At 31.4% G+C, this 25,438-nt stretch overlaps 1 protein-coding gene across 12 annotated transcripts in view; it reads left to right on the top strand.

Annotated features, from left to right (window-relative positions):
• The window catches only part of Nrm (neuromusculin), a 165,499-nt gene that overhangs the window by 119,727 nt on the left and 20,334 nt on the right, over positions 1 to 25,438 (top strand). For 10 of the 12 annotated variants that reach the window (XM_070304179.1, XM_070304180.1, XM_070304174.1 and 7 more), the window contains 12 exons: positions 7,180 to 7,364; positions 11,907 to 12,057; positions 14,490 to 14,601; positions 15,037 to 15,215; positions 15,593 to 15,937; positions 16,609 to 16,875; positions 17,247 to 17,603; positions 17,969 to 18,232; positions 18,563 to 18,820; positions 19,500 to 19,517; positions 20,080 to 20,220; positions 22,649 to 22,685. In XM_070304179.1, coding sequence (XP_070160280.1) covers positions 7,180 to 7,364; positions 11,907 to 12,057; positions 14,490 to 14,601; positions 15,037 to 15,215; positions 15,593 to 15,937; positions 16,609 to 16,875; positions 17,247 to 17,603; positions 17,969 to 18,232; positions 18,563 to 18,820; positions 19,500 to 19,517; positions 20,080 to 20,220; positions 22,649 to 22,685 — 2,314 coding nt within the window. The remainder of the gene's footprint in view (positions 1 to 7,179; positions 7,365 to 11,906; positions 12,058 to 14,489; positions 14,602 to 15,036; positions 15,216 to 15,592; positions 15,938 to 16,608; positions 16,876 to 17,246; positions 17,604 to 17,968; positions 18,233 to 18,562; positions 18,821 to 19,499; positions 19,518 to 20,079; positions 20,221 to 22,648; positions 22,686 to 25,438) is intronic. The other 2 variants (XM_070304171.1, XM_070304175.1) reach the window with 2 other exon arrangements.

Below are 25,438 nucleotides of genomic sequence, written 5' to 3'. Positions count from 1 at the left end.
CGCAATACATATATATAATTTGATAATCGTCGATACAAACTCGATATGAACATAATAATAGAATAAATGAATGGTGGGTACTTCGACCTAAATTCGCAACAATTCCGCCAGGTATCGTTTATTCATTAAATCGAAAACACGGATGCATCGGGTAAACTCTCATGCGCGAGGTATGACTATGAATAGTGCTAGGACCAAAGAGCATTATGTCAATGTGGTCGAGTAATGGAAAATTTTTACGCCAAATATATTCGTTGCAGAATATAAACTGGCTTAAATTTCGAAGTCAATTAGCATTTTCTAATAAAGTCTCGAGCAAATTTGGATAATGTAACATTAAAAAGTATTTCGGCGAATCATGCTTCTCGAGGTCGTTAATGGAGAATAAAATTTTGTTTCAAGATTTTTTAATTGCATTTTGTATTTTGATCGACAGTAATTTAAGATATTCATAAAGATATTTTTAATTGAAAATTAAAGAAAGTTAATATATTAATAATCGTCTTTAAACAAATATTTTTAAATAAGCCTTTCCATGTAGATATTCGATCATATTTTAGTTATAAGTCAAAATCGGGGTTAATTCTATAAATGTCTAGCCGCACGTTACAATATGCGATGATAATACAATTTTAAGCTTTGACAGTCTAGAAACACGATAATAATAACGAGCGATAATAAACAAATTAAATTCGTTATGTAATGAAAATTAGAGCCGTTACTCTATTTATTATATTTATTGTATTTACATAAAACTTACAATAACACACTTATTTAACAATACTTTGAATCTTATATTATTCGACAGTATTGCACATGCGCATATTTTTATTTTATTCAAAATATGCGATGAAATATTTACAATAATCTAATCCAAAATATATATGATGATAATACAATTTTAAGTTTAATACAAGTTAATACATATTACATACTATAAAATAGAGTAAGATATATTATTCTTTGTCTTTGTCTTTCTCTTTTTTTTTATCGTAAACATATATGTGCTATTAAATGGGAACATGGGATCCAATCATGTCAAATATTCCATCTGTTTAATTTCCCGCACAATATAATAGCATAGTTGAAGAGAAGGTTTCGCGTGTTTCAACGTTATTCATACATATGGTAGATTCAGCCTAATATATCGTCCGAGTTAGAGTTATCACAGAATTTCCCAAACACTCGCTGACAGGTACCTCATGCCCTAAATTAACCGTAAGAAGCAGATCGGTGAGAAAAAAACGATCGTGTCTCACATGCCTCTTATATTTTATATCATCAATAATGCAATTCAGACGATCTATTAAACACTTTGAGAGGGATGGCTTCGCGGTTAAATCTTTGAAATCTGCGTAAACAGATATGCTTCGTGCTTTGAAAAGCCTCGTGTAAAGCGAGAGCGTCCACGAAATTCAATTTAATGCACAGAAAAGTGATTTTTGCATCTCAAATTTGAATTTCTACGCGAGCAAAACACTGTGCGTATTACCAGTCATTAGCTAAATTTTTATTCATAGTAAATAATGTATTCTTCCACGAAACTCTATATTTCGGGGTGTATCTTTTATATATTACATAAAAAGCTAATTTCACGTAATGTGGGTCATGTAATCTTGTTTCATGTTTACTATCACAAGGAGAGAGTTTTTTTTTTATACATGATTAATCGGACTAAAATAATGCAAAAATGAGGAAGAATCGATCGTTCAGTATATTTTAATAGATTTTTCAAACTTTTGTGTATTAAAAAAAGACAATTTATATCAAAATATATAAAAATACGAGGAAAAGTCATTGACTAATGATGCATTATTAACTACTCAACAAGAAAATACATCTAATTTAATTGTATAAATTATAATGTATTATTATCTGCGCGTATTTCGAGATCAAAATCAGAATACGACCTTAATAGAATCTTCTCGTTTTTATCTATACATTTCGGTATATAATTGAAATAGAAAAGAGAATTCTGTCTCCTCGTATATCGAAATATTGTATATCGTTCTCGCATAAATTTAAAGCAGTTTTTTAATGATTTATTGCATATTTACAATTATGGCGAGTCATAAATTACTCAAGATTACTAAACGATGTGTGTCTTCAATAAACGTACATACGGCAGGACATTTCTATAATTTTGACAATGTAATAAGAACACATCAAACAATAAGCGAGAAAAACACTATTTTTTTCTTCATTTTCGTAACGCTACTATGGAAATAAAAATGCGGCTAAGAGATATAGAAATTTAATCGTTTTTTTAATATATATTTTTTAAATAGATGTATCGCACAAATCCACTGCCTCAAAGTATACGCGTTACCGCAGCAATATTTGCGATTATGATTCGCCAAGAGGACTGCCAAGTATCTGTTATTTTAATATACGATCGCGGATTCGCTCATGTGTACAAATTTTGCATATTGTAATTAAACGTTTATCATTTTTCACGTGAGACGACACTTCTACGTATTCACGCAAGAGATAAATTTATTAAATTATTAATCATATAATACCTTACATTAGGTACAGGCTACGGTCCTGTCGTGATTAGAAATTTATTAGCAATAATCAAATTTCACACGTGTAATGTTATCGCATAATATCACATCGTAATAATATTATACAAATACGCGAATCCGTATAATTGTCGACATATCAATAAATGCGTTATTAACTTTGAAGTCGGGATTTATTTTCTTGCTATTATGTGGAAACGCGTTGGTTAATAAAATTGTTAAATTATCGCGTTAATCTCCTATTATGGTACCACATATTTATTGCAACCATCGCAGTTATCATATTTAATTGAAATGACATTACGAGATATTATCAGAGAAGAAATCAATATCTTGCAAAACGATCTTTTAATATTTGTATTATACGTGTTATAACTATCAACATGTATGCTATACATAAAGCAATATCTCATAATAATTTATAATTGCATAAATTTAATCAAAGGTTTTAACAATATTAATGATTAATTAATATTGTCAAAGAGAGAGACTATTTATTAGATTTATGCAATGTAATTATTATAATAAAGATAAATCAATATGAAAAAATAAATTATGCTACAATTTAATATGTTGAAAAGCGATAATAATTTTAATTCTCGATAATCGAATAAAATGTATATATAAGAAATGCTATACTTAATAGAAAGAGCATATGAAATTATTATTATATATTTAAATAAACGGCAAAAGCCGAGAGCGATCTCTTCTAATAAAAACATAATTAAAGAGAGATAAAACTAAAGTTAAAGAGATTATAATAATATATTATTTAAATATAGAAATGCAATTAATATATAAAAAAATTTTTATTATAAAAGGTTTTGCTTTTTTGTAATGGACTTTTTTCTACTAATCATTTTATTCCATTAAATTTCAAAGATCTTAAGTAGACAGATTGTTTCCAATAGTATATTCCTGATATCTTTCCGTTTGCGTATCGTCGCAATTTCTGATGCTTTTGCTTGAAATTCCCACCTTATCGCTATCACTGATATACTTTTATACCATAAGGATGTAATTAATACACAAGATCATAGAATACATCATCCAACGTTTTTGCTATCACGTCGACATGGTTCGTTTCGATCTCATATCGTGAAAAATTGCCTGCCAGCACTCGATAAGAATCGAGACAGGTATAAATAGAACAACGTCGAAAATATTAAAGAGATAACAGCGATAGCTTCAAAATTCAACGCGAAGCGCAATTTAAAATTCTTCGGAGCGGATACCGGTCAAAATATATTTTTATATAGAGAAAATATAAATATATAAACTCCCATTGAACCGTTCCTAACAACCTGCGGTAAATTTAAAGTGGAAATGTCGCGAATGCCCGCGGGATATCTGCGAAAATCTCACGACTCCGCAGCTGCTCGTTGAAAGTCGTGGAAGCAAGCTTCCGAGAGTGACGAGAACTCGCGAAAGGGTACCTGGCGGAGCATTCAAGCAAGCGTGCTTCTTATAGGGAAACAAAACCAGGAAATCGCATTGCCATCGGCAACAGACTTAAAAAGTCTCGCGGTCGGCTTACCAAATTGCGAACTCTTAGAAATTTTCGGACTCGAAGAGGAAATTAGTTTAATGGTGAGTCTTCGGGAACAAGGGAAGATAATCTTATTCTCTCGCGTCTTAAACGCAGAATTTTCAAAACGACTGCGCGATTAAAGAATATCTTACAAATTTTGAGTCTATTTTGCAAAAGAACAATCTGTGTTTCTTTTTGTATTGTTATTATTTTTATAATTTTTAAATATTTTTGATATTTAAATTAAAAATGTTTTATCACTGTATATATAAATATAGATAAGATGTAAGTTTTATTTAAATAGAAATTAGCTTTTAAAGATTGTTGAAGCTCTCAGAAGCTCATAAAATTCATATGCCACGAAGCTTATTTTCTCGTTTATTGCTTACCATCTATCGCTATATAAATATATAATATTTACATAAGTAACATTCAGATACTCAACTTGAATTGCTTCAACAGTGTAAATTAATTCTGGTTATTATAACAACTTTTCTATTTATGAGATAATTATATTTCGATAAGAGAATAAATGAAAGCCCGATTCTCTTGTAAATTTTCTCAAAAATGTCGAGTTATATCTTTATGCCAAATGTATTCACGTCATCCTTTCGTAAATGCGATAAAGCACATTCGATAATGCGATCCGGTACCATCCGTATGGATTCATAGTAAACGTCGGCGGGCAGATTTGTTCCAGGATCAAGAGCGCGTCAGTGCATTTTCCAACGGGAAAAAAGTATTTGCGCAAAGAAGAAGTAACTTTTATATTTTTTTCCCCGTCTCTGTCACCGTGCCATCAGGTAGGAGAAGAGCAATCGAAGTCAAATGCAATTCCCGATATTAGATTCTCGCCATTCGCTCTCAATTCAGTTCCTGCATCTTTTCTTTTCATATTCTTCTTGTATTGAATACCGTTTATCGAGTTTTGCCGGTGAATTATCGGTCAATGCTTCCTGCATGACTTTACGAATGAAAACCATCGATAATCTAACGTCTAATTTAAATATGATTTTGAACAAAATTTATTTCAAAAAATTCGATCTTTTTCTGAGGAAAATATCGATATCAACTTTAAAAAATATCTAATATTTAAAAACATAATCAAAAGTAGTAAAAAAATTTAATTCTTGTTCGATGGAAATTTTATCAAATATTCTTAAGAATGTTTATGAATATTCATGAATAATTCATTAAAAGACAACGATATATTCGACAATCTAAAACAATGCATGACTAATTTGATAATAAATTAATTTTAAATAATATATAAATTGTTGCAAGGGTGTTTTGTGTATAAAAGTTCCGATAAATTTATGATAACGCTAGTAAAAATATATAGATATATGGACAGATAATAATCCGAGGGAAATTCGTGAGTCTCATGCTATGATGTACGGGACGGTTCGTTAGAAAATCCATCGGTGCTAATGGATATATATCTACATATGCAACGACAGATACACACGCACTGTCACCGATTAATGCGCTTCTACAACCCATTTTTATCGTAGAATGTGTATTCCCGTAGGGGAACTTCCGGATCGATTTAACGATACCGAAATGACAGTTTTCAAATATTCCATTAACCGTGAATTTTCAAAGCAAACATGACTCTATAAGCATTGAAAAATCATCCATCGCGCTTGTCGATATGCCTGTATTACATCATTATGATTCTTGTCACAGATATTTATATATTCTTGTCACGAGATATTTATCTTGAGACTTTCAATTTTTATTTTTGAAGAGAATTATGCAATCAAAAACTGTTCCCATACGTATCACTCTCATATTTCTAAATCAATTACACGGAGATAACTTTATTGCTCAGAAGACATCGGGAAGGAAACTGTCGAAATTGACATCTCACACATACATACGTCCAATCATACCTCGCTCTACACCCGATTATACATACCAACCCTAATGTCCCTATAGTGTCATGCGGAGGTCAGATATCGCGCAATCATCATTACATGACATCTATGACCGATTGCCACTGGCTATCCTATGTATATATCCGGTGGCCAGTATATAGTATATAGAGATGATAGGGCGTTTAATATTGAACGGTCAGCTACGCGAACCTGGCGAAATTTTATCATAGTACAAAAGACTGTCAAATGCCAAACATTCCGCGATACAACCTCCAGTGTTCAAAAATTACGAGCGTTTAAGCTGCAAAGAAGCATTTATAATTCGTCAGTTGTAATACTAGACGAAATAAAAAACATAAATAAAAAATAGCAGGATAGAGTAATAGATATAATTGACATTTTTTTTATGTTTGTTAATATATTACTCTCGCTTGGCAAAAACACATTGTCAGTTCGTATGTATATATCCTAATTAATTTATAAAGAAGAAACGCAGATAAAAATTTATATTGTATAATATATGTATATTAAATTTAAATATAAATCGATTTTCGTAGTTCCATTTGCCATGTATATTAAGTGAAATATTTATTTAAATATTTATTAGTCAAGCAAATATGATCAAAGCAAATTATTTATTTTTTCTGGATTAATAATATACATACAGAGTGAGAGAGAGAGAGAGAGGGGGGGGGGGGAGAGAGAGGTTGAAAAAGAGTAGAGTATTTTACAACACAACGTTCAGTTTCAAAATCTTTTTTGAATATTAATAGTTATGTTTAATTTTATTTATTTTATTAATAAAAAATTGCCCATAATATCTCATTTTAAAGTATAATTTTGCGTGAAAATTGATTAACTTTTAAGCTCGCGTCGATGTAAAAATATATTTTCTTTCTTTTTTTGCGTAATATTGCTACCAAGATAAAAATACAAAATAATCGAAAAATTTAATTTAAAAAATTAAGAATTTAGTATAAAATGCTAATTTATATGTCTATAATTTGTCTTTCTATTATTAGAATACAGAATTGCACGGAATATATAATTTAATATATGTATATAATATTTTAACTTTCTTTTCTCTAATCTAACAATAAGATCTAATCTAGAGTTATATCTACACTCTTGTTAAGCAGTTAGCGTTAAAGATATAAAGGCATTAATCGTGTTTTAAGTTTTAATGACATTACGATTAGTAAGTAACAGTCCCGGTCTTTTAACACTGCTATTATCTTTACAGTGCGCCCATCGAAGATGGACTTGGAAGGAGTGGTTGGTCATGTCGTGCAGGGAACAAAGATTTTATTGCAGTGTAAGGTACAAGCAGCGCGACCCGCCGCCAATGTGACCTGGCAAAACGGAACGCAATATATAAGCGAGAGCAACGAGAGATTCGAAATGTTTGAGACGAAAATAAATGAAAATGTGAGTAAATACCGGAATATTGGCAGTTACAATCAATGAGTACCTGCTCTAATTAAGATAATTTCTCGGTCGTTATTAAAAGAATCGCTGGTCTATAATTTAATATATTTATTGTTCTATATCAATTTGCACTTGAAATGAATAACTAAGTCTTTTGTCAATTAATTACAAGAGTATCTTGACGCAAACCTTATTTAAAGTATAATTACGAGAATATTCATTTAAAATAGAGAAATTATTATACTTTTTTTGTAGAAAAAAAAATAATTTTAGTTTTTAATAAAAAACATCTTCCCATTCTCACCAAATGCGATTAATACTTTGTATAGAATTCCTAATGTAAATTCTTAAGACGCTTGAATTTCTTGTCAATTCTACTGTCATTTGCATCAAAATAAATGTTCCGAAGAAGCATATTTGATGGCACGTGAGAGAACATGGATAGACTCACGTGGTAACTTTGCGAAATTACCGTTGCGGGAAGTTGATCGGGACGGTATCTGTGTCGTACATTTTAATTCATATTAAATATTTTTGCGGTGCAGCAAATTTTTATTTCGAGAAACGCGCTGGTCAACAAATTTAGAATCCAGCAACTTCGACGATTTACGATCAATCGATGTAGTTGTCTCTCGAAGCGTCTCTTTTCGCGTTACATCTAGTCTTTATTAGGTACAATCTAAGTTTATTTAAGATCGTTCTTTTTCGTGTATAGATATTTATTAATGATTTATCCTTTTATTGGAAGAGATTTTATCTGAGTGAAATAATTGAACAATTTCTTTCATTAATTTATTTCGTAGAAGCTTCCTGCGCACGCGATCAATAAGCAAACGCTTGCAGAAATTTCGAAAAAATCGAATGGAAATTAATCCCTTTAATTCCATTGAGAATAAAATTTCCAATTTTAAATTAATTTTAAAAAATTAGATGATGGAGAATGAATTGAAATGGAAGCATAATTTAAAAAAAAAAGAACGTCGCAAGGAATAACTTTGCCGTCATTTACTTTCGAATCACATGGCGCCGTTTTACTCTCGGCTTGTAAAAAAAATCAATTTTGTGCTCGAACAAGTAGCTGCACGGCGACGATGGCGGCATCAAAAAATCATTAGACCTTTCTGTATATCGCTGCGCTATCGCGTGTATACATACATGCATATAGAAGTCGTAGGCGTCACGCAGCTATCATAAATCCATTACGAAAATATCTGAGACTATAAAGTGGCATGCACGCAAAATGACTGCATACGGGACCACTTGCACCTACGCGATGCAATTAGCGCAAAAAAAAAATCACCGTAGTTAAAGGTCATAAGGTAGATGGAACGGGCACGATTGCTCGATAACAAAAGTTCTTTATACACAAAAAGTGCTATCGGCGCGTACATATATTTAACCAATATTATTAGGAATATTATACGAAAAATTATATTACAAAAATATATCGTTAAACTCTTTAAAAATTAATCCATTAAATATAATTGACATAATAAAAAAAATCACGATTTTATCAAACGCGATGATTTACACATTAACGACAAAATTTTCATTATTTTGCGCGCGAATCAAATATTGTATCATAATATGTTTGTAAATAAAGAAACGTGTTTATTTAATAATATCAATATGAAGATAAATATTTGAGGTATAATGTATGAAACAAATTTAATTCATTTTGCACTGTCAATTAGCATTGTTTGAAGAAAAACCCTCTCGCATCGGTAAAATTAACGAATTGTTTTTGATTGTATCGCCAAATATAGTCCGCATCATTGCGATTTGTATTTCTATCATTTGCAATTCCGCCTGATCGCGATATCATAATTAGCATTGTTTACTGAGTGCCTGATTACGAGATGAGCGGCGAGGCGCGACTAAATCCGTTTGCGACGTTTCACATGATAGCAGACGATATTTGCATAGTGGCAAGCAATTATATGCCACGAATTCCTACCAACATGAGCATTGCGTCATAACAGGATTAAGCGGATGATATTTTTAAGCTTGGTTATTTTTTGTCCCGCGAAGCGGGATATTGTCCCATACTTTTCTTTCTAATATGCTTTAACGAATTGCAAATCTCGACCGGCGTCACACTTGGGGAATAAATACAAAATAGGTTTACTAGAATGAGTTACTTAATAGGTTTACAAGAGAAAAAAATGAGCATGCGATACGAAATCTATTTAAATGCTATAAAAATATATATATATATATTAATTTCATTTTTTTGTAATTCTAATTTTATATTAAATATATTGTTACGTTTTTTCTCGAGCTCTTTTGCTACATTATTATGTTCATCTAATCAATTGCTGCTTATTTTATTTGCAGGATTTATTAATTTTGTTAAATTATCATATTTGAATCGAATGCTAACATTTGATTCTAACACATTGAATCTTTCTAGAAATATACTTACTTTTACTAACTTTGACACATATTGTCTGAGTTATTTTTAAAACATTTTTTAGATTTATTATTTATTAAAAAGTTGTTAACTAATAAAGATTCATGCAAATCGAAGTTTCAACGTAGATTGACAATAAAAAAGTCAATATTGGACAATTTATATAAGCATTACTATTCATACTCTATACATATGCACATATACACATGCTCACATATACTAGCAAAGACACAGAACTATATATAGGGTATTCAAAAATATTAAAAATTAAAAGTGAAAACTGAATATAGGCAAGAAAGGGGCTTCATATGGATTTGTAACTTTTTACTCAAAACGAAATCCATCCCGATACTTTCAATATGAAAATCTATGATTATACAGTTAAATATTCATATTATAAATTTACAACTTTTAATGCAAAGCGAGATTCAAAAATAAAGATAAATATAAATTTTTAACATACGCATAAAATTACAAACTCACATAATTATTATATAATTATAGACCTCATCATACTGAAAGCAATACTCATACCGAGCAATATGGGATGAATCTCGCTTCCCGTAGAAAATCGCAATATATATAGATATAGAAAAACGTCCTCGCCTATACATTCATTTTTCAATTTTTGAAAAAAAAAATGTTTTTTTGAGTGAATGTGTAGTATAAAACAGTAATATCTATATAAATTGTGTCCAATATTGAATTTTTGATTGTCAATCTAGATTCAAACTTTGATTTGTATAAATATTTTTTTTTATAACTTTTTAATAGACAATAAACGACAACTAAAATCTTTTAAAAATTACGCAGATTCATGAAACTGATAACATATGACAAAATTAAGATCATTGGGGATGAGTATACTAATTTAGAGATTTATTAATATATCTTCTTTAGAGATTTAATTTTTATTGCAATATATATAAATTTTATTAAAATTATTTTTTATTAAAATAATCATTTCTATTGGAGACAAATATATAATCTTGTTTCTCTTGTAATATATTAAGTAAGTAATAATGAAACATACTATTTGACGAGGTCAGATATTCACGATTTCAGAGAGAAAATTTTTTTATCGCGATTACGATAACAAATTGTACTTCATCGTTATACGTGTCGACGTATTAGTACATTTTCAACTGTACCATGCAATTACGGAATCATTAAAATTATACGAAACTTTAAATACCGCGTGCGATATTGCGTTCTTTTATTTTTCACAAATTCGGAACTGACTAAATTCCAGTATTTTTTTATAAAAAATGTTTAATTAAAAAATTTATATAACGCATAAGTAGGATAACATGATTATTCCCGATATACGACGTAAGTTAATGAATACTGTTAAATCTGTTAAAACAAAGTTCAAAATTAATTGGACTGCTTCTATCGAATTCTGGCTCTTTGAAAACCGTAGATCCGCATAATTTGTATATGCGTACACACATATGTAAATTGCAAGCTCTTTATAAATTCGACCTTACAAAAAAAATTCAAGCTTTTACAAAATATTATTCTCTACAAAAATATAAATATTCACGAGCTCAATTTATCCAATTAGTCTTGAACCGTTTTGACAGATTTAACAGTATTTATTACATAGTATATCGGAAATAATCTTATTATTCCATTTTTATATTATTAAATTTTTATTCATTAACTCCTATATTGAAAATGTTCATATGTGTGTATGTGTTGTAGATTCTTTTATAAAATTTATAAACGGCAAATGTTTATAAATTGGCATTTTATATAAAGCCTAGTATATACGTGTGTGTATATGTATCCTAAATTTTCCATAACGCAACATTTTATAAAGATTCAGTACTTTGATAGAAACACTAATTTTATAAAGAAATCTATAATACATACATACACATATAACGCATAGCTATCCATCAACAATTTGATCGTTATAAAATTGATGGTTTAAATGATCCAAATTACATTCGCGACGGGATTTAATCGGAAAATAATTCTGCCGCAATAATAGTGCTTATAAATTTTCATAAACAGATGTTGTTCTAATTAAAACACCTACGGTACTTAGTAAAACTGATGAAATAATAAAAGTTTGACGTTATATTTTTATCGGGATCGTTTAAAACAACTTGCGTTTGCAGGCGGACGGTACATCGGACACAGTAAGTTATCTCGCTTTTACGGCATCGGTATACGACAATGGCAGAACATTCAATTGTTATGCTGAGAATTCTGTTACCCGTATCGAGGATTTGAAGCCGATGAAGGAAACGACAACGATTGAAGTATTATGTAAGTATTACGAGTCAAAATAACAAATGAGATAGCCAATATTGCTACCGGCAATCCTTTCATATATTTTTTGTATGATCTTATTTATATAATTATTTTACTGTTACAATTTTAATATAATAGATAAGTATATATTTTATATAATTATATAATTATAATTTTACTCTCCTAATATTTTGCAATTATGTATTTTTTTTATTCACAAAAATTTATCTAAAAAATGTCTCTCAATTGTCATATATATAAATACAGTATTTTAATTTTTAATTTTAATTTTTAATTTTTAATTTTTAATTTTATATATAAATACAATATTTTAATTTTTTTCTATGAAAAAAAATATATATATGTATATATATTATATTGTATAAAAGTTATATTTAATAAACAATATTTTTAATAAACTATGTTAAATAAAACTGAACAAAATGAAAATTTCGCTTCAAGAAAAGTGAAACGTGATCTGTTTTAAACAAACATTTAATAGCATTACAGGCAATTGGATCGTGTGTAAAATAATGTTCCATCTTTTTCATAAATAATAATATTATAAACTACACAAACCATATTTCGGAATATTTTATACTTACAATTATGTTCAATAGCATTGAAACTCTGCAACAAGATTGCGTTGTAATCCTAAACTCACGCATTTACATATTGCACCGGATATAGTCTACGTCGACATGAAACTGCAAGCTACACAAGGACGGTTATTAACATTTGCATGCATTTAGCTCTTATAAACAAAATTCTTTGAATAAATAACTCTACACATCCATGCGCGCGCCATTCATCAGCATAATACTATGTGAATTAATTTAAATTTGCAGCAATCAGAAGAACTTTACCCTGCCGTTGAATTCAAATATTTGTATCTTTTTCTAAAGAAAATTAAATCGAATTTTACGCACAATTCGGATAAAAACAAGCAATTTAAAGATATAATCCTTTAGGAATCAGATAAAAACAGAGATTGTAATAGAATTTATTCTTGATGTCATCCCGTTGCAATAGACTATCTAAATCTCTATTCAAAATCGGCGACTTTCGAAGCAAAGTAAGTTTTGAAAATAAATAAATCGTGACTTTAATAAAAAAATAAAAATAAGGATATATAATTGGAGATCGTCCAAACTTCAATTTATATTAAAGAAGTCGAAGAGCAAAAGCCAATATTCGAAAGGAGCAATCGAAAATATTGGAATGAATATTTCTTGTTTCATAAATATTTACGCTGCTCTTTTAAAAGAATGGATCATATAAGTCGCGCTACGTTTATACGATTTTGCAATTGCATACTTCGGGAAACACACGATATATTAAAAATGTATAACTCTTGCTTACATAGATGCTTTTATATTTTCTCGTGATATAATATGTGATTTTTTGTGTGTAATCTTATTTCCGTAACGTCTCAAATATATATGTTAAAAAATAAAAGATCGTATTTATGATTATTTATATTGCAAACATTACAATATCCGAAAATGAATACATTCACAGTCATTAAAAAGTGACTATTTGAAAATCACAATTAAAGAAATTATTTTCTTCCAGTATTTTGCAATAATATCATATTAAAATAATTTTTCCAATCGATATTTTGGTCTGATTTCGAAATCAGATCGCAAGTCAGTGCAGTTGCGTCTTTTTCTATTGAAAATGCGATATCTTGATTACGCGAGCGATGAACAAACAAAAAGAGAAGACAGACGATTGCGTATTTCCCTGATGCTTTCAGTTACAGTGCGAAATGGCGGAGAAATTTTCGTTTTGCAGCCGGAACGAGGATTACCCATATGGATTGGAAACGAGAAACTTCAGACATTGAGTTTGGCACGTTTCCAACGTTCCGACTTGCACTGTGACAACCTACTTTCTCGTACTCTCTTACGGAAATTTTGTTTTATATCCCTCATTCTGCTGCACGTTAAGTGCATAATATTATGTGACCCAGACGAATCTAAATTTAACATTCGATTTAAATCTCACGTTATACATCTTAATCTTAAATGTAAGGCAATCGTAAATATAAAAGAATTTGAGATATCGAAATAATGGAAGAAAAGAAGCTTTTATTACACAAAACGGAAAAAAATAATGAAAAATGATGAAAACTGATTAAAAAAAATACCGTTGAAATAAAGGATTTTGAGAAAGCTTGAATTACTTGACAAATATCAACTAGAAGAATTAGTAGGGTAAAATGGAAAATGTTCTTGCAGCACCGTGATTTTATTAGCACTTTTAAAAAAGAGATGTCATTATCCGGATGGAATTAAAGGACTTATTTAATCTTCTACATTTCCTTTTTCTCTTTACACTCGCGAATTTTCTCCGACAGATGTTTCATCTTTCTATGACTACGTCGTAGTTTTGCACGCATATTTTCATCGCTCGTAATGACCTGACCGTTTTATCTGTTGCAGATCCGCCGATAATCAAAATGAAGCCAAACAATATAACGGTTAATGAGACAGACGATTTTTTAATATTCTGCGACTACGAGGCGAATCCGGCTACGCTGATAAAGGTGACGTGGTGAGTAGCTTCCTAAACGAAAAAAAAAATGCTGTTGCTTTAATTAAAGTCTATGTCATGGGCTGTCAATAAACATGCATACTTTATTCAATGATATTTTTATTGGTCCAAATATCTGAATTATTAAAACAACTATCCAGATATTTGGTCCAATAAAAATATCATTGAATGAACTATGCATGTTTATTGGCAGCTCGTGACGTAGACTTTGATTGAAGCAATAGCATTTTTTTTTTTTTTTTCGTGTACGCAAAGATATATTGACGTGAATTAATCCTTTCAGACATCGATTATCTTTTTAGGAAATTAGATATATGCTCGTTCTATTAGATAAATTAGTAGCAGAAACTAGCACACTTTCGCCATTTCTATACATCTTACTAAAAAATAAATTGCCGCTATCTTCGTTTTATTTCTCCGAATCGGGTGATGTAGGTTACGAGACGACGAAGAATTAGTATTAAACGAAGAACATTACGACGGCGGTATCACGGAACAAACGGCGCTCACAGTGAAAAACGCAACTCCTAGCGACATGGGTTCTTACAAATGCATCCTGAAGAACAACGCCGGCTCATCCGTTTCCGAGGACGACGTAGAGGTCTCGGTCTTTTGTAAGTATTATGTAAAATGGATGGCGATGTTTAATTTCTGAATGTATCTGATACAGAGCAGTTGATCACGAAATTCAAAAATTGATACAATTTTAAATCGCTACTATTTATAAAGTCCCCCCCAGATGAATCTAAATCTCGGAGAAATATTTTATCCTCTCTCATTTCTCGCGACATAACTTTCAGCTAGACAACGTATTCTTCTATTAGAACATGATGGTTTTATATCCGAAGCTACGCGATTACATCGGGAATAAAGTTGAAGAGAGAGTTTGACACGCGACGTATATTTTTTTATTCCATTTTATACTCGCGACGTGACGGAGATGTGTATTCCAATTTTTATCACGCGCATACACATATGATATCGTATGTAGACAAACCGGTGGTGGAGGTGATAATGGATCCGGAAACACCTGTGAACGAGGCAGATCGTCAGAACGTTTCTTTAACGTGTGAGGTCGATGCCGGTAATCCGGCGATGCTGACAGCCGTCCGTTGGTATTTGGACGGTGATCTATTGAAAGAACTTCCGGACTGCCCGAGAAACAGCACTGCCATGACAACGACAACCGAGGAATCGTCGACGTTCTGCGACATCGATCCCAGCAAGCTGCTGCTGGAATCTGTCGGCCGTACCTTCCATGGCAACTACTCCTGCGAGGGGAGAAACGAGGCCGGCTGGGGACCAATCTCTCCGAGCACGCCTGTCATAGTTTATTGTAAGTCCTCTCTGTCACGCGTCAGTCATTCGTGTTATGTGGTGACGGAAGAGAAGTTGGGGAGATATCCATTACGCATTCCGAATCGTAATTCGTTACGTCCATTATTCGCCTTTCCAACTTCACATGTGCATTTTAATGGTATAAATAGATATTTTTGCACATACGCAACTTTTTTTTTATATTATTTATCGACGAATCTTTTGGTGGAAAAGAACGTGATATCAAGTTCAATTTAAACGATCTATGATTCATCAACGATCTGCTATTCGTGATTTTGTGTGTCTCTCATATTTTACTTTAAATATATTCTAAATGTTTCCCTCTATATCATATGATATAAAATTACAAATGAAATATTATTCCAAAATTTATCACAAATTATACATTATTTAAGATAGATTTCATATAAATTACATAGCTGCAAGCTCTTATATAAAATTTTATCATCAATATCAAATAACGTTATAAAAGCATTCGTTTACGTTTGACGCTAATTACAGCAATGATATCGATAAATCTTGATATTGTTATACCAACAATATCGTGTTTTATTATATTAATCAGATTATATTTGGCGCGAGCGCCCATCTTTCTCCTCCGTTTTTATTTCCTCTCTTTCTTTCTAGTTTTTCTTTCGCATCCTGTATATTATCGAAACATTTCCTCAGATAAACCCGGCCCGGCATCGATAACGTATGAACCTCGACAAGTAGTGAAGAAGCATCCATTATCTATTACTTGCTTCGTTTTGGATCCCGGACGACCGAAGGTGTCGGGCTTCAAGTGGCTGCGTGGCTGGCATCGTCTTCCAGACGAGAACGACGCTACGCTCTTCATCGAATCGGTTAATTTGGAAACCGAGACGAATTTCACGTGTCTGGCTTACAACGATGCCGGCGACGGCGACTCGGCCACAACGTTTATCGACGTATCCGGTAAGCGACAATATGTCGTTGCATCCAGTAACTACATATAGCCGGCAATTTAGCAACATTGCGTAGCGGACATTTCGAAATCAGATCAACAGAGGTATTCAAGTTTTTAAACAATTTAGTTCCCCTTTCGCCCGTTAAACATACATAAATAATCGAAACGTATATCCTCATCGAAATTATAAATTCGGGTATTCTGGAATATGAAAAATTTAAATTCGCATAATACTCGATGTGACATTCCCGTGGCAATTTTGACATTTTCTATTAAACATACAGCCTTTCTATTCCCATACGTGATAAAATAGATTTTGTCCGACATTTCTCGTAATGATAGATTCCATGCTTAACCAAGAGTTATCGCTTTTCATCAGCGGCTCCAACGTTCATCAAGAAGCTGCACTCATATCGCGGTTACGTCTACAACTCGCCTAACGTGAGCATCATGTGTTGGATCGAATGCGCTCCAATCTGCAATATTTCCTGGCTGAGGGATGATATTCCTATGGACTTCTCGAAAACGAATCGATACTACGTGTTGAACGTTTATCATCCGCCTGACCCGAGGACCAACGACTTTGAGAGCATCCAATCGACCCTCGTATGGAATCTGACCGTCTGGCCGGACGGTCAGCTCGACCGTGACGAGGATAACGTCAAATTCACCTGCAAAAGCAGTAGCAACGGAATTGGCCCGGGCGTGGAGAGCAGCACTCATTTTCACGTCGAATGTACGTTTCGTTCCAAGTTTTTTTTTTTTTTTTTTTCCTTCCACGAATGTGTATCTTTGCTCGCTTGCATAAATCGATGGTACAAAGATTCGTTTTTTTAAGCGATTATTACATAGAAAGGACAAAAATATTTCTAATATTTGGAGAAAATTTTCTCCACTTGTATGGCTGATTCAATATTTTTCAATTTTCGATATACATTGGCGTAAATATAAAATATAAATTCCAGTAATTTAATTTCAGATCGTTTAAAGCACACACGAAAAATATTTTTATAAATTGAGAAAAGGAAAAATATTACTATCAAAAAGAGGTTTGTTGCCAAAAATTATTACAAAATTTAATTTTTTTTCTTTCCTAAAAAGTCCCACCGGAAGATATCACAATCTCGAAGAAGATGATCAATGTGACAGTGGACACGATCGCGGAAATCGTCGAGTGCGACGCGAAAGCACGACCAAAACCGAACTTCCGGTGGTTCCGTGAAGGTTCGCCCATCGACACTATTACGGAGGGTCACGTGCTCGACTTGAAAATGCCGGTACCCAGACGTAGTAACGGCACTTACTACTGCGAGGCGTCGAATCGTCACGGTTCTCTGAATATCTCGATGGTTATGAATGTGCAATGTAAGCTTTCACTGCATTTTCAAGCGAACGAGCTGACAGTTTCAAGAAGATTCTTCAATTTATTGAGAATCTTTTTTCATTTAAGAAGGCGAATATCGAATGCATTAATCGTAAAATCTTTTTCTCTCATCTTTTCGACCGTTTAAATCTATTTAAAGAGAAATTTTACACATTATATTTTTTTGATGACCATATCTATAAAAAAAAAAAAAAAAAAAAAGATAATGTTTTAAATGTATTCAAATTTTTTTTAATATATCGCTATTCAAAATCACAGATCCCATTTTTTTACATTGCTTTTGATATAGCTAAACTATATTTTCCATATAGTTAAACCGGAATGTCACATAGAGAAGGAACGATTCGATGGACAGGATTACGTGGTTTGCTCAGCCGTCGCAAATCCAAAGGAGACGGACTTCAGCTGGTCTTTGAAGAACGAAAACGACACGCTGGAGCAAATCGCAGAAATGCGAAATGGGCGAAGTTACATATTCCTCGATACCTCGATCACTAACTTCCGGACATACGTGTGTGTAGCGAATAACACAATCGGCCACTCCGTACCGTGCGAGCGCGACATACCAGGTTGGTATAGCAAAACTTTTCATCGATTCGCTAATAGCGCCAAGGTTGTATATTTTCTTGCAAAGGAAGTAAAAGTTTTCACCAAGAAATTTTTAACACACGGACTTTATATTAAAAAATATTATCGCGTTTCGACAAATTTTTTTCATATTCGCGAAAAAGATATACATAAAAAAGATATATTAACATAATTTAGAAGTTACTTTATAACAGCCTTATAGAGAATTTGTGAGTTTACATAATTGAAAAGTTACGAACATAGGATAAAGTTATTCGTTGTATGTTTGTTGCGAGTGAATTTTCCGTATATGTAGATAAAATCAAACATATTGTATTTACTAAATATTTACTAAATTTTAAAATATCTATGCTAAATTAATGTACATATATGCATATATAATTTGATATATAAATACATATACATATATAAATATTGACTAAAAACCAGAATCCATTTCATAATATTACTACATTTTTATCCGTATTATATTCAATAATTATATATGACACGTATGATATGCGTTATAGATTTGGGGAAGATTTTTACATAAAATTACTTATATCATTGCATAATCACATTAAAATAACGAGTTCTAATCCATCTAATTGATAATCGCGTCGAAGTGATGAGTTTCGAACTATCGTTCATAAATATTTAAAAAATTTTGTTCTTTTATAGCCCACCATGGACACAAAAGTAAGTTTATATTACTCCAGGTCATGCGTTTAATATGTATTTTAAATGTAATTGCTATTTGTATATGTAATTAGCATATTTAGCATTTGCATCGTGTATCACGATATAGAACTTTCAATAATAATTTATCTGAGATTTTCATCGAAATACATTGTGTTATGTTCAAACGCTCTGCGTAAATGAATGAAACTAAAACAAAGACTTTTTTTAAACTTTACGCTATATCTATTATAGCTGTACAAGTCATGGATCAGTTTTATGAATTTGTGACGCAATATACATACTTTACTCTTTCCAATTATTTATGATCTCTTTTTTTTTATCATTTCTCTATTTTTTGGCGATACTCGATACGCCTATCTCTGCAGCACGAATAGCTATACGGATTAATCGCGCCATGAAACAAAGATATCATTTTTTCATTGCTTGTTGTAACGCTATTATGATATTGTCATATTTTGATATGAATAATAAAAGCGCTTTGCGCTTTCGTTATTCTCTTCGTATGTATTGTTTGTATCGACTGTCATTATCGATTATTGTACAACCCATCGCGTTGCAGGTCATATACCCTGGTGGCATCAATTGGAGGGTAATCTGCTGCTAATTATTATCATCGTAGTGGTGGTCCTGATATTAGTCCTAATATTAATCTGCGTGGCCATCTACATCGTGTGCCGACGTAAACGCAGTCAGATGAAATGTAAGTTATCTTTATATAACATCAATTTGATATATCATATATTTGATATATCATATAATCGCTATCGGCGACTTGCATGGCATACTAGATCGTGAAGCAAAATATCTTCGATCCTCTTTATATCGGGTCGACAACCTATATTAAATATATTTGAATACGCGTGAAATTAATGTAACTTTTTTTCGAAATTTTATCACGAAAATGATTTCTATTTTATTTATTGTAGTATCTTCGACAAATTAAATATTTCGCGTGTTAAAAGTTAAACCTGAATTATTATAAAAATATATATATATACATATTTTGATATATATATATATATATATATATATATATATATATATATATCCAAATTAGCCGATAAATATTATTATCTTTATATACAATAATTTATAAACTATTTTTTCATAATTTGACAAGCAATCTATAATTGCTGTAATTAAACACAGAAAGAGAGTGCAATTAACAATAAAATTTCTTTAATATATATTAATGATATTATTTTTTAATCTCACCAGTAAACTGTGATATCGTTTTTCTGTTTGTCCTCCATATATACATCTTTGTTAATATAAAAAATATCTTCCCGAAGAGTTAATACGTACAAGAGAACCCTGAACATGCAAATTTATTGTTTTATATTTTAAAAATTATTAATTAATTACTTGTGTTAATTTTTGTGCTTTCTTTGTGAACGTAATTGAATTTGACTGATAAATCTTCTCGTAACAAATAATGGCTTGAAACGCGCGTAATCGTAAGTATATCAAAGTTACCTTACCACATGAATCCGTGAAGCATCCATTAAACTGTTTCGTCTATTTGATATTTACGTATATTTGCTGAAAGAGTAGATTTTGTTCCGGAAAGTATATTCTATTTTTTGACAAAAAACATATGTTAACCCGTCCATGCAAAAACAGACGTAGATATATATTTTTACACATTGTATAAAAAGTATATTATATCTTTATAATTTATGCCAAGTAGAATAAAAGCATGCTCACTATTTGATATATTTTTGTATAAAGTAGCTAAACAACGTAAGATTTCCATTTAGATACATATGTATAAACTATTATTACGGACAAACGCGTGCTACGCTGCTATAATGTTGATTCGGATTAATTCAATTGCGACAACGTAATATTTAATAATAATAATATTTTTTCTTTTTATTACGAATCTAATTCACGATACAAATATAAATACAAAAATGTGATATTTTATAAGATATGAATAACTTATCAAAATAATTCTCAAAAATGTTTTAAAAATATATTAATTAAATATATAAATATTATATCGCCATTTTTGGCACGATCTGCTTTTATGAAGATAAATAGAATTTATTTCACAATATAAATGTTAATTTGTCTAAAGAAATTAATTAAACTAAAAAACTTTTCAACTCGAAAGAACCGGATTTACTTCAAATTAATACAGTCTTTAAAGAAAACGATACGGCTTCAAATATAAATAGTTACTGATATTGATTGATAATGATTTCCATTTCCTTTCGCCATGTTGCAAATAAGATTATATAATAACAATAGATGCGTATGTTTGATACTGGGCTTGACATGACACAGATTCTAAGCTCTTTTGCATAACAAGATTTTCACTTTAACAAGATTTTAAATACGATTCCAAATATCAATGCGCGCGCGTATAAGAATACTATGACATTAATAAACAACGATCGATATGCATGCAAAGTAAGCTCATTCGTATGCGTTTACCGGATATAACTCTGTAAATTAAATTTACAATTTTCCATTGTAATAAATTTAATGACACCATAGTTAAGAAGAATAGCAGAATCTACCTTTAGTACCGCTGCAACATAAAATTGTCCTTCTGTAATAATTGCGATAAAGGGCATGTTCGTATTAATTAAAGGCAGTAATTTTTCCTGCGCGTTTTTCTACGATTCTCCCGCAATAAAAAATTAATTGCTTTAATTAATGGTGTGCATATAGCTGTAACAATATATATAATTTTCCCAAAATAAATATGGATGTTCGAAAGTAAAACGGAATAATGCAATTATGTATAATATATAAAATTTGGACAACGTTTGTGTTCTTTTATGATTTAATTACAAATAATATTTGATAAAAGGATATTTTTAATATAAGCTGTTACGATCATTTTTGCGAAATTTTCAGCACAAAACAATGCAATGTTCTTGCTTAAAAAATTATTTTCATTTATGCGTAGTAAATTTTTATAGTATATAAAAAGATTACAACAAAATAATCCCTTACAAGATGCATTTAAAAAAAAACACACGAGCCATGTTCATAATTAATGACAATTAACACATTACGGCAGCGAGCATGCGTTCGTTCAGTAGTTTTCACTAACACGAAACTGATTCGTTTCTGCTCTACTTTTTAATTTGGACTTGCTAAACAAAACACAGACAGTAACCGGGTGGTCGAGCTGGAGGAACGCGAACAGTAAGTACAAACCGCAGCACATTACGTTTGTTGTTTATGTTATTTTAGTTAAACAATTGCTCTTGATTAGCCGGTATCAGCTTTATTTAGATTTGCTCGATAGAGGCAATACGGTGGGAAAAAAAACTTGCTAAAAATATAGAATGCATTTTTTGCTTTATAAAACACGCTTCTGTATACACAATTGTAGATAGAATTTATTGATTATTTATGCTTATAGTCTTCATTAATGTACGTAGCCCCTGTAAATTATTATCCATATATAATAAATTATTATTATAAATTATAATAATAATAATAATAATAAGAAGAATTTCGATGTATTTAATACAATCAGTAAAGATATACAACAATTTTATTTTTGAATAAGGAATTTATCATCATTATCAAAATTAAAGAAGAAAAAGTAAAATTGCATTTACAATAATAAACATCTTTAAATTGACAATATTGGAGATTAGAAAACGTATGTTACATATTTTATATTATTATTATTATAAATTTGAAATATGTAAAATATTCGCAAGTAAAGAAACACCTACATTAATGAATTAGCGATACAAACTCAAATATATGTATATATACTAATCATGTGTATTATGTGCATTAGATTGTGGTAAATCTCTTCGGTGGAAATATAATTTGTCGAGTTAATTGTTTATTTGACTATATTCATTTTATTAGACTATAGTTACTCAGAAACATATATATATTGTTCATTCGTATAACATATCTCAACTACCTGCACCAACACTAACAAACGTAATATCATGCACTCGATGATCGATAAACGCATAAAGGATAGCCGATTCTATTGGCGCGCTTGTCCACGATAGCATGCAAGTTTGTCTCCAACCTGAAATCTCGCAGGAAATGATCCTCTCTCCACAATACTCGAATACATATCCTATTGCATAATTTAACTACGGCTTCCGGTCTACAGTAGTTATTGTCAACTTGATACAAGCGAGGTAGGTAGTTATAATCGTTCGCGGGAGAGCGAACGAGGTGTTCTACATGACGCTCTTTCACGTGCTGCAGTTATCGCGTGTGTAACTTCTTGCATAATTCAACAAAGATCGCTTGTAATCGTTAATACAGGCTTTGACCATGCAAAGTTGCTGGGGGAATACCTTCGGAATTACAAGGTAGGATTTGCACGGATTAGTGTACACATTTCCCGGGAGCCTATCCATCTCGATAGAGGATCGATGATGGAAATTGAAAAGTGCCCTCAGCTATATGTTAAATTATCAATTTTGCATCGCGAAACGTGCAACGTATAAAGTCTTGATAATGCAATTTATATTATAATCCTTCTTTGTGCGTACGAAAAGCGCGGATTATAATTAAAGCACGGTCGTGGTAAAAAGTTTTCCTATTATTTTACGAAGATTAAAATTATCTTATTTTTCTACCTATATTCCTACAGCTGATATTCTAGGAGTGTAACCTTTTGTGGAAAAGCGCGCGCACGCGCTATCAGGCTTTTTGCAAGGTAACGTTACAAGTTACGTTGCTACAAAGGAGCAGCGTTGGAAAATATTTTTAAACGCTAACGCTCAAGGCCTCTCCTTACCGCGATATTTTTAAAGAATGCATTCGCACACATACAATGTCATGTTACTCCACCGCACGCGCAATCTTTTTGATACACGGGACGGTACGCGCTTCATCCTATAAATCTACAAGCTGCACGGCCGAGTTTACATTTAATTTAGTCCTTTCTCTTATCAGTGTTGGTTCTACCACGTGGATATCTCTCCTGGTACTTCTGAGAAAGCTTATACAAACGACCGCTTATAACAACGGAATGCACACAACGAACCGGTTGCACAATAAACACACGGCACCTCGCCCCCTCGATTCGCGGAGACGAGAAGTCAGTTCGCTGGACAAAAAATAACGCCTACATGAGGAATTTTTCGGGGGAAAAAAAAAACAAGACGCAAGTGTTTATTCTGCCTTCGGTCTCTAGCGAGATTCTGTTGTTGAATGCGGCATATCAACAATCATATTAATCCTTCGCGTAACGAAGAAATGTCGCGTGACTTATGGCGATAGAGAAGGGACTGCGTTGTGCAAATTGTTTTCCCGGGAATTTTAAAGCAGGATGATGGTAGAACGGTGCACTCATCTTTTGCATGGAATTTAAGGACATTAGAAATCTATTCACCGCTCATTGAAATTACACCAACGTAGAATAGTACACACTATCGTGTGTATAGATATATCTTTTCTCATAGTATTATAGCGCAATGAAAAACAAGATTGGACGATACTGAATCCCGAAGAATATATATGTAGTAAATGTTATTTAAGAATATAACAATTATACAAAAATAGGAAAAATAAAAATAATAAGATAAAAATCACCGATTGAAACAGCCAGTATACGATTAATCAATTCTTTTGGTGAAATTTTAGATTTATGATAAAATCTTTCAGTGAGATTTCAGATGAGATTTCTGATCTGCAAAATCTCACTCAAGATATGTTATAATTATTTATAATCGAAGGCGTCAGTGACTATTCGCTGCTTCTCAATGATAACACAAAAATATAACAATATATACACAAATTTCATTTAAGAGAGTTCCCGAGTGTAATATTTTTCATCTCTCCTCTACTCGGTTATAACATTATTTTTGATTTTTCTTAAAATCGACAGTATTATTATGCGCGAATATCTAGACACAATGCGTGCTGGAATGTCGGATGTAAAGGGATTATTGGCGCGCGTTGTACATGCC

Source organism: Polyergus mexicanus, unplaced genomic scaffold (assembly GCF_030449975.1).
Source record: "Polyergus mexicanus isolate NDT 795.1 unplaced genomic scaffold, iyPolMexi1.0 SCAF_11, whole genome shotgun sequence".
In the NCBI taxonomy this organism is placed as follows: domain Eukaryota; kingdom Metazoa; phylum Arthropoda; class Insecta; order Hymenoptera; family Formicidae; genus Polyergus; species Polyergus mexicanus.
The sequence above is the reverse complement of the archived record's forward strand: the minus strand, read 5'-3'. Positions and strand labels throughout refer to the sequence as shown.